The sequence below is a fragment of the Ranitomeya variabilis genome, chromosome 1 (assembly GCF_051348905.1).
Source record: "Ranitomeya variabilis isolate aRanVar5 chromosome 1, aRanVar5.hap1, whole genome shotgun sequence".
NCBI lineage: Eukaryota > Metazoa > Chordata > Amphibia > Anura > Dendrobatidae > Ranitomeya > Ranitomeya variabilis.
The window spans coordinates 629,151,439-629,167,710 of record NC_135232.1 but is presented as its reverse complement, the minus strand read 5'-3'; the positions used below and the strand labels follow the sequence as shown (position 1 = coordinate 629,167,710).

General features: G+C 41.0%; 1 protein-coding gene across 1 annotated transcript in view; it reads left to right on the top strand.

Annotated features, from left to right (window-relative positions):
- INO80 (INO80 complex ATPase subunit) overlaps positions 1-16,272 on the top strand; it is a 155,142-nt gene that overhangs the window by 95,127 nt on the left and 43,743 nt on the right. Inside the window, exon 26 of the mRNA XM_077260847.1 lies at positions 2,729-2,954. Coding sequence (XP_077116962.1) covers positions 2,729-2,954 — 226 coding nt within the window. The remainder of the gene's footprint in view (positions 1-2,728; positions 2,955-16,272) is intronic.

The following is a 16,272-nucleotide window of genomic DNA, read 5'->3' as shown; positions in this document are numbered from 1 at the left end:
GAGGGATTACTGCCTTACAGTCCTTGCTAGTGCTACATTAAAACAAAATTCCTTTTCAGGGCTCTTTTCAATATATTCTATTCTCTAATAATACCGCTTTTAGCTGCAATTAGTGTAGGGCTAGCTGCTGGAGTAGGGATAGTGTATTGCTGGCATTTAGGCAATGATTATTGCCTTACAGTCCTTGCAGCAAAAAACAAAATTCCTTTAGAGGACTACATCTATTCTATTCGATTTCCTATTAATACTGCTGTTAGCTGCATTTAGTGTAGGGATAGGTGCTGGAGGAGGGATAGTTTTGGATTAAAGGAGGAGGACACGAAAACCATGAACCGTATACCGTTTTTTCGGTGGGAAGGGAAGCATGGGAATACACACACAAAAAAAAGAAACACCTAACCATTAGCCTGAAAACTTGCCGCGTGTGTGTACCCTGGAGAACAGTTGCCCACCTTCTACCTCTGGCCACTTCACTGCCTCTTCCTGCCTGTTGCAGTGCTGAGGATCCCACCTCTGCACTTCTGTCCCCACTCTGCATGTCCCCACTCTGCATGGCATCTTGCCAGGTTGGGTCAGTGACTTCATTGTCCACCACCTCGTCTTCCTCTTCCACACTCTGGTCCTCCTTCTTACTTGTTGACTTTTAACATAACTTGTTGGCAACTGTGCCTCATCATCATTGACCGCTTGAGACACTAATTGCCATTACACACCGTCATGTGCTGACCGTGGCTGCTCAAATATTTTGGCATCACTACACACGAGGTCTTATGTCCCTCTTGAAACGTGCAGAGTGAGAGGCGAGAATCAATAAATGGAAATGTAAAGACATGCTCCTCGGAGTGTCTGAGTGTGGGATCACTTGTCAACTAGGACTCGCCATGGTGGGAGGAAGAAAGATCAGGTTGAGGACTATGTGGTCCAGACTCTTGGTTAGTGAGATTGGACCGTGTGGTAAACAGAGTGGTGCTGGGAAATAAAATATCCTGGAAGCATTATCTGTCATCCAACCCACAACCTGTTTGCACAGTATGGTGTTATTTTTGAAAATCAAACATGTATCCCTGAAAATGAATTTAGTGTGAGGGCCGCCTGCTAGCCCTCCAAAATTTTTGTGTGAGGGCTGCCTAATGGCCCTCTAAAATGTATGACTGAAGACCTTCTGATGGCCATCCAAAATGTATGACTGAGTGCTGCCTGATGGGCCTCCAAAATGTATGACTGAGGGCCGCCTGATGGGCCTCCAAAATGTATTACTGAGAGCTGCCTGATGGCCCCCCAAAATGTATGACTGAGAGCTGCCTAATGGCCCTCCAAAATGTATGACTAAAGGCCTCCTGATGGGCCTCCAAAATGTATGACTGAGGGCCGATTAATCGCACTCCAAAATGTATGGCTGTGAGTTGCCTGATGGTCCTCAAAAGTTTACAGCGAGGGCCACATGATAATATTGAAAGGGGTTTAAGCCAGCTCAGCAGTAACCACCGCAGGTGCTTGGAACTCCGTGCAGACGAACTTAGATACCATGAGAAAGGATTTGTGGTTCCAGCTCCTTTAAAATATTCTTCTTTATTACTTCATTTAAAAATACATGTGGTACATGCTCTCCCTTAGACAAATGCCCATACACGGCCAGAGGCAACGCGTTTCGATCAGAGCGACCTTTGTCAAAGCCAAGACATCCTTTCTCACATGATAATATTGCTCATATGGTTTAGGATGAGGAGGAGGACAAGAAAAATAATAAACCATGAACTGTATACCCTTTTTGGGGCGGGAAGGTATGCATGGGAATACACCAAATAAGAAATAAGAATATTTGAATTGCTTTTATGTTCCACGGCTTTCATCCGATGGGGCTGGTGTTTGCAGGAGTACAGAGCAGGAGGCTCTGCAGAGCTTCACCTGTGTGAGGCAACACAGGCAAGCAGAGACAAACAGCCAAGTCAGCTGAAAGGCCTGGCACCCACAGCATATACAGCGGTGCAGTTGCCCACGTCCACTGGTCTCAGGAGGTGGACTGCGATCCGGAGCATATTATGTACTGTGTAGTGCTGTGAGTTGAACATTCACACGGCAGTGCAGTCGCCCATGGCAACCAGTCACGAAGGTGAACTGGTGTGTTTATTGGCTGTAAACCAGAGGATATGGTTCCCGGCTGCGATCTGAAGGATATCGTGTGCTGTGTTTATATGAGTTGAACAGTAAACAGACGTTTTGCTTTGAACTTTCCTGGGTCACTGCCTCATCACTGCACAGAGTGGATACCTCTGCACTACACCCCAGGATGGGTTGGGGTAGTTTCCTGTGAGCTGCAGCTCCTTACTAAACACCATAACAATTAGCACTGAATAAAAAAACGAATGGCTCTGGAACCAAAATGTGAATTTGAAAAAACAGTATATTCTGGGAAGCAGAAGGAATAAAATGAAAGCAAAAACTGTCCACATTTTATGTTTATTAATGTGTAAGTGTTGCACATAGCAACCATTCATAAAATTGCTTATGTTTTCACAACCTGCTGTGGAAAATGTGACAAGGCTGCCTGAATTTATATGTCTGTTCATTAAAGGAAAGAAATGTGAGAGATTGACCTTTAGTGCCATGTACCTTTAACAACTCCAGCATTTCTAAATTATGTTGATGAGATGACACCGTCTTACACCACCTAAGGGGTATCTTTATGGATTTGCATGTGTAAAGAATATTTAATGTTTTACCCTCTCAGGTAACTGCAGCTCCAGTTGACACATACTGCAATGATCGAAGTGCAGAATATGAGCGACAGATGTGGAGGAATGGGGGAAACACAGAGGTGTCAAAGCTGCTTGTGTTTGGGACCCACGACCATCAAGCTGATTGGCTCATAAGGGATACGCCGCTATTTCCAGAGAATCCATGTGGTCTTTTGGCAATTCGGCCATGTCATGGTTGGTCGTATATAAGAATTCCAGGTAGGTCAATGCAATTATGGGAGTAAATGGCATCCTCTATGTTGTATTGGGAAAATATACCGTTGATATTGAACATATGAACAGTACAATAAAAACAAAATACTCAAAAAAAAAAACTCCAGAACCACACTGAGATCCCATAAAAGCATTCTACTTCATTCAAAACCTATTTAACAGCCAACAAGTTCATTCTCAGAATTACATCAACTTCTCTTGCTACTCCATAAAAGACTGGCTATCAGAGGTCACCAAGGGCAAGGAATAATTATATGCCACTCCACCAGCAGATAGCAGAGAAAATTTTATTTGAGAGGGCAAGGAACTGGCCAAATGAGAAAATTCCCAGTGAGGCTGAACACAGTAAGGTAGTTCTACAAGGCCATTCTTGGATGGAAATGAATGAAGACCAAAAAGATTGAAAGAGAGGACAACCCTACCTTGCTGGAGAGGGCATCTCTACCTTGCTGGAGAGGGCATTTCTACTTTGCAGGAGAGAGCATCTCTACCTTGCTGGAGAGGGCATCTCTACCTTGCTGGAGAGGGCATCTCTACCTTGCTGGAGAGGGCATCTCTACCTTGCTCGAGAGGGCATCTCTACCTTGCTGGAGAGGGCATCTCTACCTTGCTGGAGAGGGCATCTCTACCTTGCTGGAGAGGGCATCTCTACCTTGCTGGAGAGGGCATCTCTACCTTGCTGGAGAGGGCATCTCTACCTTGCTGGAGAGGGCATCTCTACCTTGCTGGAGAGGGCATCTCTACCTTGCTGGAGAGGGCATCTCTACCTTGCTGGAGAGGGCATCTCTACCTTGCAGGAGAGGGCACTTCCGCCTTGCGGGTGAGGGAATCCTTCGCAAGGCGGAGATGTCAATCACTATGTAGGGTCACAGATTATGCCGGTTGCGTGATGCTGGCAATCGTCATTCTGGCAAGTAGCCCATCACAAGTATGCTAGTTCTGGGTTTGAGAGTCCAGACTGTGTTTGTCTAGCAGCCTCAGTGAGATGATGGATGTCAGTATGGCTGAATGTATTGCATTCTTGGAGCAGGGGACATTGTATTGATATATGGATCATTTGCATAGGAGAACAGTCTGGAGGAGAGGCTTTCCAGATTGATTGGATGTAAGAACAAGTGTCTCATCTGACATCTTTCATTTAAAGGGGTTCTCCAATACAGTTAATCTGAATGGGCCCTTTGTGTTTAAAAAAAAAAAAAAAAAAAAGCAACACTATGCTGTTGGTGTTTCTCCTCTGTAATCACTGTTGTGTCTTCTTGTGGAAAAAAATATCTTTCTTTCAAGGGGACATGGTCATCGGCCACTGATCTGCTGCAGCATCAGATTATCCTAGTTATCCAAAGGTGTTGCCGTCTTTTAAAAATGTCCTTTTACTCTGCAGCTTGGTGTTTGCATATGAAGGAGTAGACCAGTGACGCGTCACTTCCCTCTGATTAGTCTAAGCCCAACATTCCCATATTTGAGAAAGTCGAAATAGGAGTGGGTGTTGTTAGATACTACTTGTAAATACAAGCAGTTTTGCCCTTTCACTGCTTATTAACATTTTCCGGCATTTTTGTGACATTAAACTTTTAATTTGTTTACAGCTTGTTGCCTTGGAGACCGACCACAACTGCTAAACAGCAGAAAATGTGCAGTGCTTTCAATCTTTCTATTAAGCTTGTACGCACTGTTGTGAAGCTGGCCAAGACCGCTAGAGAGCCCTGAGCTACCTAGAGAGCTAGAGCTACCTACTAATCCCAGCTGGCTTCACTGCAGAGCTTACAAGCTCAACTTCAAAGGTGGTCGGTGTCCAAGGCAACAACCTGCAAACAAAAGACTAATATTGCCATCTCAAGAATGGCTGCAAATGTTAATATATTGCAAAAGTGTTTGTTTTTACAATTTCTATCTGTCAGTATCCATCTGTGAATGTATAACCAAAAAAACTACCTGAAGAAATACTATTAACAAAATTTTCATTAAAAACAATATATTTTATTATGTATTAGAAACACTACACAGAACAAAACACAAAAATCCAAACGAGGCACACAAAAGGTATATATCAGAAAGCAATTTTTACAAGGTATAACAATGTTCCATGTATGATAATATTTATACCCTCGCTTTCAATTTTGTTATCAATATAGACAGGAGCTATGGCAAAGAACTACCAACAAACACATTAAATCTTAGTGGACTCAATTAACTACTTATAAATCGTCCAAGAATAAGGTGCATAGTGCATAGTGTTTATCATAGTCAATGCCAATATAAGGCACCGCTGAGTAAGGTATGTACCTAGAAGTCTCTTATTTTTATATAATCAATATAAGGTGCTAAGTGCACATATAAATAAGGTATATACCTAAAAGGTCTCTTTGTTTAAATATGGTTCATATAAAGTGCTAAGTGCACATGTTGGTTCTTACCAGTGCTCATGTCAGCGTTCCTGTGCCTCAGCCTAACACTCCAACGCGCGTTTCGCACGTTGCGTTGCTTCCTCAGGGAGTGACTCCCTGAGGAAGCAACGCAACGTGCGAAACGCGCGTTGGAGTGTTAGGCTGAGGCACAGGAACGCTGACATGAGCACTGGTAAGAACCAACATGTGCACTTAGCACTTTATATGAACCATATTTAAACAAAGAGACCTTTTAGGTATATACCTTATTTATATGTGCACTTAGCACCTTATATTGATTATATAAAAATAAGAGACTTCTAGGTACATACCTTACTCAGCGGTGCCTTATATTGGCATTGACTATGATAAACACTATGCACTATGCACCTTATTCTTGGACGATTTATAAGTAGTTAATTGAGTCCACTAAGATTTAATGTGTTTGTTGGTAGTTCTTTGCCATAGCTCCTGTCTATATTGATAACAAAATTGAAAGCGAGGGTATAAATATTATCATACATGGAACATTGTTATACCTTGTAAAAATTGCTTTCTGATATATACCTTTTGTGTGCCTCGTTTGGATTTTTGTGTTTTGTTCTGTGTAGTGTTTCTAATACATAATAAAATATATTGTTTTTAATGAAAATTTTGTTAATAGTATTTCTTCAGGTAGTTTTTTTGGTTATATGCTCATGTTTCTACTTGAAATGTAAAGATTATATGGGTTAGATTTTTCTCCTTTGGTTTTTGGTTAAAATCCATCTGTGAATGGCCTGCTTAGATAGTCAGACCGCACTTCTCATAGGCGGACAAACAAGCAAATCTTTATACTGTCCCACTGTACAAAGTAATTGGGCTTCTGTAAGGATAGACTTTGCTGTATATATCCGTTTATAATATCAGTATGTGCTTTGGTTTGAGACTCTGTTCACTTCTGCATTTTGTCTTCAGTTTATGATGGAAACCAGGGCACATTCAGACTATAGGTACCTCCAGCACCCATATGTTCCTCCATAGTGTCCTTCATTTTATGGAGTCGTTGCATACGTCACTATTCTGTCCTTAATGTGAACCTTAGCCTAAACATTCTACCATAGCTTCCGTTGGTACAATAGCCATTATTAGGTGGCTAGAACTAGCCAAGCCATGCAAACTTCGGTTTGCCTTCTAACCAAGCTAAATAATGGTACAGCGTTGCCAAAAATATTATGGCTTCCTAGTTCTAAATTGAGCAAAAGCATTCCTCCAAAATGAGATCCTGCAACAGAATCTGTCACCAGGTTTTTGCCACCTAATCCGATGGCAGCATAATGTAGAGACAGAGACCTTGATTCCAGCAATGTGTCATTTCCTGGGCAGCTTGCATTCGTTTTGATAAAATCAATGTTTTATCAGCAGCAGATTGTCATTGGAGGACTACTAACATGCTGCCATGTAGTCCTCCATTTACATGAGCTGTGAATAACCCCGCACCCACAAGTTATTGGCTGCTTTCTGGCTATGCACAGTGTACACAGAAAGCTGCCAATCGGTGGTGGAGGCGGGGTTATACAGAACTCAGCGGTCAGAGAACTGCTAGATCTGCAGCAGAGAAAACAGTGATTTTATAAAAACTACAGTTAGCAGCCAAGTAAGTGATACATTGCTGGAATCAGGGTCTCTGCCCCTACAGCAAAAACCTAGTGGCACATTCACTTTCAGGACGGCTGAGGCTCAAATACCTTTAGAATGGATGAATACTCCACTTCCCTCTCCCCAGGCTTGGGAAAATTAAGTCGACCAAATCTGTAGACTTGAAGAGCTGATGAGTTGTTCATAAAGGGCAGAACACTCCTTCCTTAAAAATGTAGGCACCATGGCTCACTTATTATAGGAGTAAGCCACATTGTGAGTGCACACACTCCGTCACAGAGTACCAGCTTGTGTGTGTTCTGCCATATCCTTGCACTTAGCCAGTACTTCTACCAGGAATTAGAAGACCTTACTACACCCAATCCTCCTACACCCTTTATTTCCTTTAAGTTTGTTAAGTCATAAATTAATATTACATGTGAAAATAAGCATGTGTGTAACATATTTTATCAGGAAAGCCTGCTTTTTTTTCCTCCTCCTGGACGGATTTTTCACTCTCAATTCAAAAGTGAAATCTGTGTTCAGTGAAGATAGATTTTCCCATTACTGAGATAGGAGATGGCAGTTGGTGTTTATAAGATTCTATGGAGGGAGGAGCTGGAGGCCGACACAGACATTCTGCTACAAGTTCTCCCGAAACAACGCTTTAAAGGGAACCTGTCTTCTTTAAAAAAAAAAGTTAATAAATTAAATATGCAGGTAAATAACCCCGTCCACACTCAGCCACTCCCGCTCACATACACCTATAGGTGATTATACGTTAAGAGGTTAATACAGTGTTTGACTTCGTTATATTTGCCTCTGCTTCCTCCACTAGACCAAGTGAAGGTGTGATCTGGGAGTAGGGAAGGAAGGAACAGGAACTGCTGTGTTATGCAGGCAGGAGGCTGAAATTCCCCTGTAACTGGCTCTAGTTTACCGGCCCCAGTTACAGGGAAAATCAACAATAGAAAGGATGTATTAAAAGGTCAAAATGCACTCGAAGGGTCTTGCGCAAAATATTTATGAAACATAAGATTAAAAAAAATCATAAAAAGAAAAATATATACACTGCCAGTCTCAATCACTGTAAAAAAAATATATATACGGTATGTCCAATATACAAAAATAATTTCTATGGAAAGGGCAATTTATAATGTTTTTAGTGGTACTTTATGGTCATGCAAATAAAAATGTGAAAAATAGACACATATTTTCAGTTTTTCTTTACATTTTCCCCCAATATCCCCAAAATAAGGGAATTTAAAAATACTGTTAAAAGATCATGTATAATAAAACCCTGAAATGCTCTTGGTCAAGTATACGGGTATGTGGCCCAGTGCTGAATCGGTTAAAAAAAATCCGTCTGTTTTCTGTAGTACTGTACACTGTAAAGTGGAAGTGTTCTGTGCAGGTCACTAACAGATTGGCTTTACTTTCATAGAAAGTTTCCATATCTGAGCACTTCCTCTCCTACACCACGGCTGTAATTTATGGCCGTGTCACTGACTTCTCATGCGACCTCTGGTAGTAAGCTGCTCTACTGTCTGATGGAGAGTTGGACTTCTTATCAGGACTGTGGGAATCTCCAATACCTTCCTGTTCTATTGATAAAAACGGCTGGGACTTAAATGGGAGGAAGTGGCAGAGTTGTTCGCAATCTCAAAGGTTCATTCTGTTTGTGAAAGCGTGACCAGGCACTTCTTATGACCGTATTGTTTTTCTTCTTCTACTGGAGAATGATGGGATAGTCTCTAGAGATCCAAGGTTATCTGTCCCAGCGTGTGCTTCGCAATCCTTCGTGGCAATCTTTATATTTCCAGGCCGTGAGATTATTTATCTGACTTAACTTGCCAAAATTTGGAGAAGCTAAAGGGCACTTTCATATAGTAGGTTTGCCAAGAATTACATTTTTTTATTCCGATTCTCACTGTAAAGGTTTCTGGTGACTCATTCTCAAGATAGATGCAGATCACATCTTTTTCAAAAAGCAAGTAGAGCTTAGCATGGGAGGCATCACTAAGCTGAGCTTGGCAAATATATTGTATTTTACAGCTCTAAAGTGGCATCGTGGTGCTAGTCACTACTTATGGATGCGCCGTGAGGTGAGGAAGTCAGGGGGTCCGAGGTCAAAAGCCATGAGGGTATGCCATAAACAAATGGGTAAGACAAAAGCATAGTCAGGTCGCAGTCCGGGATCAGAATTCCAAGAAGATAGCTGATGAAGACAAAGGGGCTAGGCAAACGGATGGTCAAAGGCAAATCCAAGGTCAGTCAGCAAAAGATCAAAATACAGAATTCACAGTCAAGTCGCTCATTGGGCAACTGGACTATAACTCACCATACTGACAGATCAGCACTCCCCCAGTCTCCGATTGAATGGCTGCTCTGTCTATCACGATACTGACAATTCCGCATGCCCCTACCCCAGATTGGACGGCTGAGTTGCCACTCACCACACTGAGGAGGAATTGTGACAGGTGTGAATTATATCACTGGAGTGAATTTCTGCCTCTGCCGTATAGATGTACCAAATTCAGGCTATGCTGCCAGACTGGCTTACAAAACGCCAGACTGGATGACTCCGCCTCCTAAATGGTGTGCATACAAAGGCTAAGAAAAGTTAGAGGGAAGCTGTAATCAGAAAATAAACTCCTTATTAATTTAGTTGTTTTTTTTTAAATTTGAACTTTTTTGTTCACAATCCAGATTAAAAATATAGAAAACAAATATTCACATTGGCAAATTGTTTTTTAGACTCTGACCTTCTTTTGTGTCAGGAAACAACGTAAAGGAACAAAGTCCAGCTCACCATACCGACATTCCCCAGGTCTCGGAGCACGGAACCGCTGTGTCAGGGCGTAAACAAACAGGAAAAAAGGAGAAGATCCAGCTCAACGATATAGTGAAAAGTCCATAGTTTTATTTCACCTCGAAAATAGCATGGTGTAAGGACAAAACATCAGCATACAAAAGGGTTAAAAACCAAGATCAACGCGTTTCCGGTGACTAAGCACCCTTAATCATGATACCTGGCACATGTCATGTCTCGTACTTTTATACTGGTATCCGGTCGGCACACCGGCATGACAATTAATCAATCCAATAGAATGGACACACATGAAAAATAAGCACAAAACAAGCATGGTAATAGAACTAAGACAAATGTTCTAGTTGGATGGAATTACGGAAAAAGGAATACAGAAAAAGCATAGAAAAACTACATACAAAATTTAACACTGAAATAATTAATTAAATAAATAGATCTATACAAAGTTTAATTATAATTGTAATTAAATAACCTAAAATATGTAGAAAAAATTATTTATATGATATATAATAAAATATATTCTAATGACAATATGAAAAAAATACTATTTTTAAATATAAATTAAATTTGTGGAAGCAACCTAATCCACTTGAGTTGATGACAATTTTACATGGGAGAGAGAGAAATTTACAAGGGAAAACAAAATCGCCTGAAGTGGGAAGTGCATGTAAATCTCGAGTCAAAGAAGCTTGTAGCTCCGTTCATTACGAGATTTACATGCATGTCTCACCTCCGAATAAAGAACTCATATGAGTTCGTGTCCCACTTCAGGCGATTTTGTTTTCCCTTGTAAATTTCTCTCCCTCCCATGTAAAATTGTCATCAACTCAAGTGGATTAGGTTGCTTCCACAAATTTAATTTATATTTAAAAATAGTATTTTTTTCATATTGTCATTAGAATATATTTTATTATATATCATATAAATAATTTTTTCTACATATTTTAGGTTATTTAATTACAATTATAATTAAACTTTGTATAGATCTATTTATTTAATTAATTATTTCAGTGTTAAATTTTGTATGTAGTTTTTCTATGCTTTTTCTGTATTCCTTTTTCCGTAATTCCATCCAACTAGAACATTTGTCTTAGTTCTATTACCATGCTTGTTTTGTGCTTATTTTTCATGTGTGTCCATTCTATTGGATTGATTAATTGTCATGCCGGTGTGCCGACCGGATACCAGTATAAAAGTATGAGACATGACATGTGCCAGGTATCATGATTAAGGGTGCTTAGTCACCGGAAACGCGTTGATCTTGGTTTTTAACCCTTTTGTATGCTGATGTTTTGTCCTTACACCATGCTATTTTCGAGGTGAAATAAAACTATGGACTTTTCACTATATCGTTGAGCTGGATCTTCTCCTTTTTTCCTGTCAGGAAACAACACATGTACGTAGTCACAATAGTCAGATCCCGACCCTATCTTTTTTATTGAAGTGTCTAAAGGAAGGGAGAGAGCAGGGGCAGCGGTAACATCTCCTGTTGTGATTGGTGGATCCGGATGTTACTAGTCACTGTAATCCTGCCTCTGATGACAAGGAAACTGATGTAAACTCTTCCTGGAGGGACAGGAAGTAGGAGTTTAAAAAGCCCCAGTGGCCAGTGTGAGAATTACAAGATTACTGTTTTATTTTTTTTTTTATAAAGATTGTGAGAAAAAACCCCACAAACATTGCCAACATTTTTTTTAAAAATACATGTAGCACAAAAACCTGATTTAGAGAGTAGTTTAATCTCCGATGATAGCTTCCCTTTAAAAGGAAGCTGTCAGCTGCCCTAACCACCTCCATATTTCTACTGCTCCATGTTTCTACATTCTAACCTCCTTACGCCAAATCATGTCGGTGTCTCCCTCCCAGGGGTGGTGGGCTTACAAGTTAGGACAGAGGATTGGTCAAGGGGAATCAACCGTCTGTGGGACTAGTCCATACGGCTAGCACGGAATCAAACCTGATTGTCAAGAAATTGCGAAGGCCTGGCGAGGAGCTTTTATATGTGGAGGGTTGGGGCAGAGATTCTACACTAAGGTCAGTTAGTCACGTTTTTAATTTCACGACACTTTGTTTTTACTTAAGACTGTGCACTGAGAGGGGGACCTGGCTTGAGTCTTCTCTTAAACTTGTTCAGGGAAAAACAAGCCCTCAAGTAGGAAGACCCAGAGGAAATGTTTCCAGCAAAATGTTTTTAAACAAGGTGGTCTGATTTCCTGTTGTGAGAGCGTGTGTCGTACATTCCCACCATAAATTCCTAAGATAGTTATTTTGCAAAGTGGTCTTCAAACACTAGGTGGTGCTCGGAGACATGTAATGGTGCTGCAGAGCCGGGAAACTTAGGAGTTAGCCGGTGGTAGACCGGGCGTCCTATCACAATGTATTATTTATAAGGTGTTATTGGGATGCACAATTGCTCTTTTATTACAGTATTCCATAATAGAACGTTCTGCGTCCTGGAACAACAATATCTGGTCTACGTTGATATTTCCATTTTATCAGTTGCAATCAAAATTATTCAGCCCACATTGTAAATTAGGTTTATTAATAAAATTCATAAACCTTTGGCTGCTCGCAATGAACAAATCAAAGAATTACAAATTAAATAACTTCACAATAGTGATAAGCGAGTGTGCCGGGATGAGGTGTTATCTGAGCATGTGTTAATAAAGTGTCTTCAGTGTGCATCTTTAGTACTTAATGGAGCACCATGGGATGTTATGACCTGCTGCAAACATGTATAACCAGACACCAGCTATTACCAGCGTTCCTGAGGAACCTTAGCCCATCCTCATGAGCAATGGCCTCCAGGTCCCTAAAATTCTTGGGTTTGTTTGCTGCAACCACTATCCTCATATCCCATGAAATATTTTCTATGGGACTCAAATTGGACAACTATGATGGCCACTCCAGAATCTTCCAGGACTTCTTCTAAACCCAAGCTTTAGTGGAGATCATTGTCCTGTTGGACGGTCCAAGAGGGCATGATGTGTTCTCCTAGGATTTCCTGACACTTGATTGAATCAGTCTTGCCCTTCAGGCTATCGGGGGTTTCCAGTGTCAGAGAATAAAATAACCCCTGACCATCACCAAGCCAGTGGCATACTTCACTGTAGGTGTCACTGAGTCACCACCATCTTCACTGAGCCACCGCCATACTTCACTGTAGGCGTTACCAAGAAAAAAATAGAAAAAACATGGTGATAGATTCCCTTTAAACTGTTTTTTTTATATAAAGACTTTTAGGCAGGGAATTCATTAAGACTGGTGTTTTATATGCACGCTTGATGCAAAGTGCTGTGGAGCAAGATGTGCCAAATTCATTAAATAGTAACCATTATTTTAATTTTCCTTTTTTCCTTTTTACATAACTCAATAGTACTTGTGAAAATAAGGAACTTTGTAATGTATCCCTTCAGAGAAATCTGCTTCTTTCTCCTCCTGAACTGATCATTCATTCTCAAAATTCTCAAGTTCAGTGAAGACAGATTTTCCCATTACTGTGATAGGACATGACAATTGGTGCTCATAAAATTCCATGGAGAACTGTAACTGCCTCTAGCTGCTCCCCTCTCCATAGAATTTTAAAAGCACCGACTGTCACTTATCTAGTATCTCAGCAATGTGAACATCTGTGTCAAGTGAATATAAATTTTTCCCATGAATTGAATAAAAGGATCAATCCAGGAGGCGAAAGAAGAAGAATTTTTGGTGAGATGACACCTAAATTTCGTCCAATAAATGTGTTTTATTTACTAATTAGCAGTCATTTCTCTAGGAGTTGGAACTTCTGCTTACCAACTCCACAGCTCTGGCTGACGTCATGTACATCGATGTGACTGCTGTGTGCCTATGATTGGCTGCAGCAGTCACCTGTCATGTGCCTTTAAGGCAGGTCATTACAGCAGGAAGGGAAACAAAGACTGGCAGGAACCACTGGAGTAATTGAACAGGTGAGTTTTTTGGTTGTTTTTTTTAGCTTTTTTTTCTTTTTATCTTTGACAACCCATTTGAATCGTAAATAATTCTACCAAAAATATATATTCTCATTTTTCTTTCAAATATTATTATTTTAGAGATTGCACTTGTAACCTTGTTAGAGAAGGGTTAAGTAAATGTCCGTAACAGAGAGTATTGTTTTCAGTGTGTGTTTATTACAAAGACTACAAACAGGATGCATCGCTTTCCTGAAATGAAGAAACCAGCATATGAGCAGCGCCCCATCTGTTGGTTGCTTTAATCAAATATCATCGCTTAAAGGAAAACTTTTAGTTTCACTGAAATTTGCTGCATGACATGTAAAATTATAGTTTGTTCTTATTTATATCACACATTGTGCCTCTCATTAGGTCTTTAAAAACCTTTGGGGGACATTTTAACGAGAATCTGTCACCACCGGTTTGCGATCTTCATCTGAAAGCAGCATGATGTTGGGGCAGAGACCCTGATTCCAGTGATGTCTCTTACTGCGTTGCATGCTTCTGTTTTGATAAAATCAGCTTTCTGTGTACACTCTGCATAGGCAGAAAGCTGCCAATCAGTAGTGGGGACGGAGTTATACAGAGCTCATGAATATGGAGGACTGAGTGGCATTAGGTTTACTAGTCCTCTAGTGATAATATCCTGCTGATTAAATAGTGATTTTATCAATTCTGATTTTATCAATTCTGCAGGAAGCAGCCCTATAAGTTATACATAGCTGGAATCAGGATAGTCTCAAATACAGGGGAATTGTAGCCTTTTGGCTGCATAGCAGAGCTGACTAAGTCTCCAGGACCCAGCAGTTCCTAATGTGCCTCCTGCTACACCCAGCAATCATGTGACTGCTGGGCCTGGAGAAGGAAGCACTGTCAGTGCTGCATAATCTGTGTCCTCCAGTGCTGGTTCAGTGCTGTGTACCCACATTGTAATAAGCTATGTTTTTTTTCTCTGTGGAGAGTCTGGCTGTGTCTGACAGCCATCTCCGCTCTCACAGCGTCACGGTCTGCATTGTTGATTTAGTTTAGAACATCCGTACAAAGGAAAGTGGATATTTTTAGTTTATGGACGGTCAAGAAGTAGTTAAAAATAAGTATTGATCATTTTTCAGCACTGATTACATTGGTTTTAGCGTTAAAAAACATTTCTATGCAATTTTCTGTTGCTTTTAAGAGCTTTTGTGAGGGGTGTACTGTCTTCAGTTTCATTTGTGCAATGCATATGTGACTGGTGATGCTGGATTGACTGCCTGTAATTAGTCATTTTGTTTACAACCTTATGATACACGGTCGTATTCGACATTGACTTTAGGCCTCCATACACGTTATGCTAATGGCGGGTTCGGCCAGCAATCTCATGTGTATGGGGGCTTCGGACAATTGAAAGTTGCTAGAAATCTTGATCGGTCATGTCCGATTTCGGACTGCCAATTGTGTTGTTCTCCCGGAGATAAGCTGCTGGTCGGCATGTCAGGCACGTGATGGCGGCTTTCTCATTGAGAACACAGGAGCACTTGTCCTACTGAGCTCCTGTATATGGGAGAGTCGGCTGAGATGGCCGACTTAGTGCTTGTTACTCGAGTTTGCCGAGGGTGCTCGGGTATGCACCAAGTATCACCGGTACTGGAGTGACATATTCCAGTCCCAGTGCCCGCGTCTTTCGCTGCTGTTGGGAATTGCCTGACATACAAAGGCAATCCCCACATGTTTTTTGGCTATCTAACAACCTCGAAACAAGGGGACCCTAACATGTCACTCGATCACCCGCGATACCTGTGCATACCCTCGCACCCATGGCAAACACGACTAACGAGCACTGGCGCTCATCACTACTGACTATCAGTAACACATTAATGCATTGAACTGGTGAACCTTCCGAGCTGATAGAACCCTTCAGAATAGGACCTGGACTGAATTTCACACAATGATCACACAGATCCACTCAACTTGGAAATTTAGGCAGCACATCCAATAAAATAGCCTTGTTATTCACCAATGCCGGCTCAGTGAGTAATATTTTGTAGGTGTTTATTAGAATATTTTTTTATAGAAACAAAAGTTCTAATGTTTAATATATATTTGACACTGCGGCTGAAGATAAATGTATGGCGGCGATTGCACAAGGGACACTGGATTGAGGGGCTAGTTGGTGCAGTGGTTACTGCTCACCCTCCCCCACGGTGAGTTATACTATGCCGTATCTTTGTTTCCTGTACTGCTGACCCTGGGAATCACTGTTTAAGGGCTTTATGCTTCTGTTTTTCTCTCTTGTTCACACATATGATAAAAAAGAAGAGATAAGATATATAGTAATAATCATGGGATGGGACTACTTGTGCTACACCAACCTTGAGAATGAGTACTGCACATTTCTGCTGTCCTGGCAGAGTGGTCATTTCTCCACTATAGTGACTGGGAGGTGGGAATGAGGGACCAGGCACTCGCATTCTGAGGATCAATGGGAAATCAGATCAAAATGACAAAAGATATTTATAATG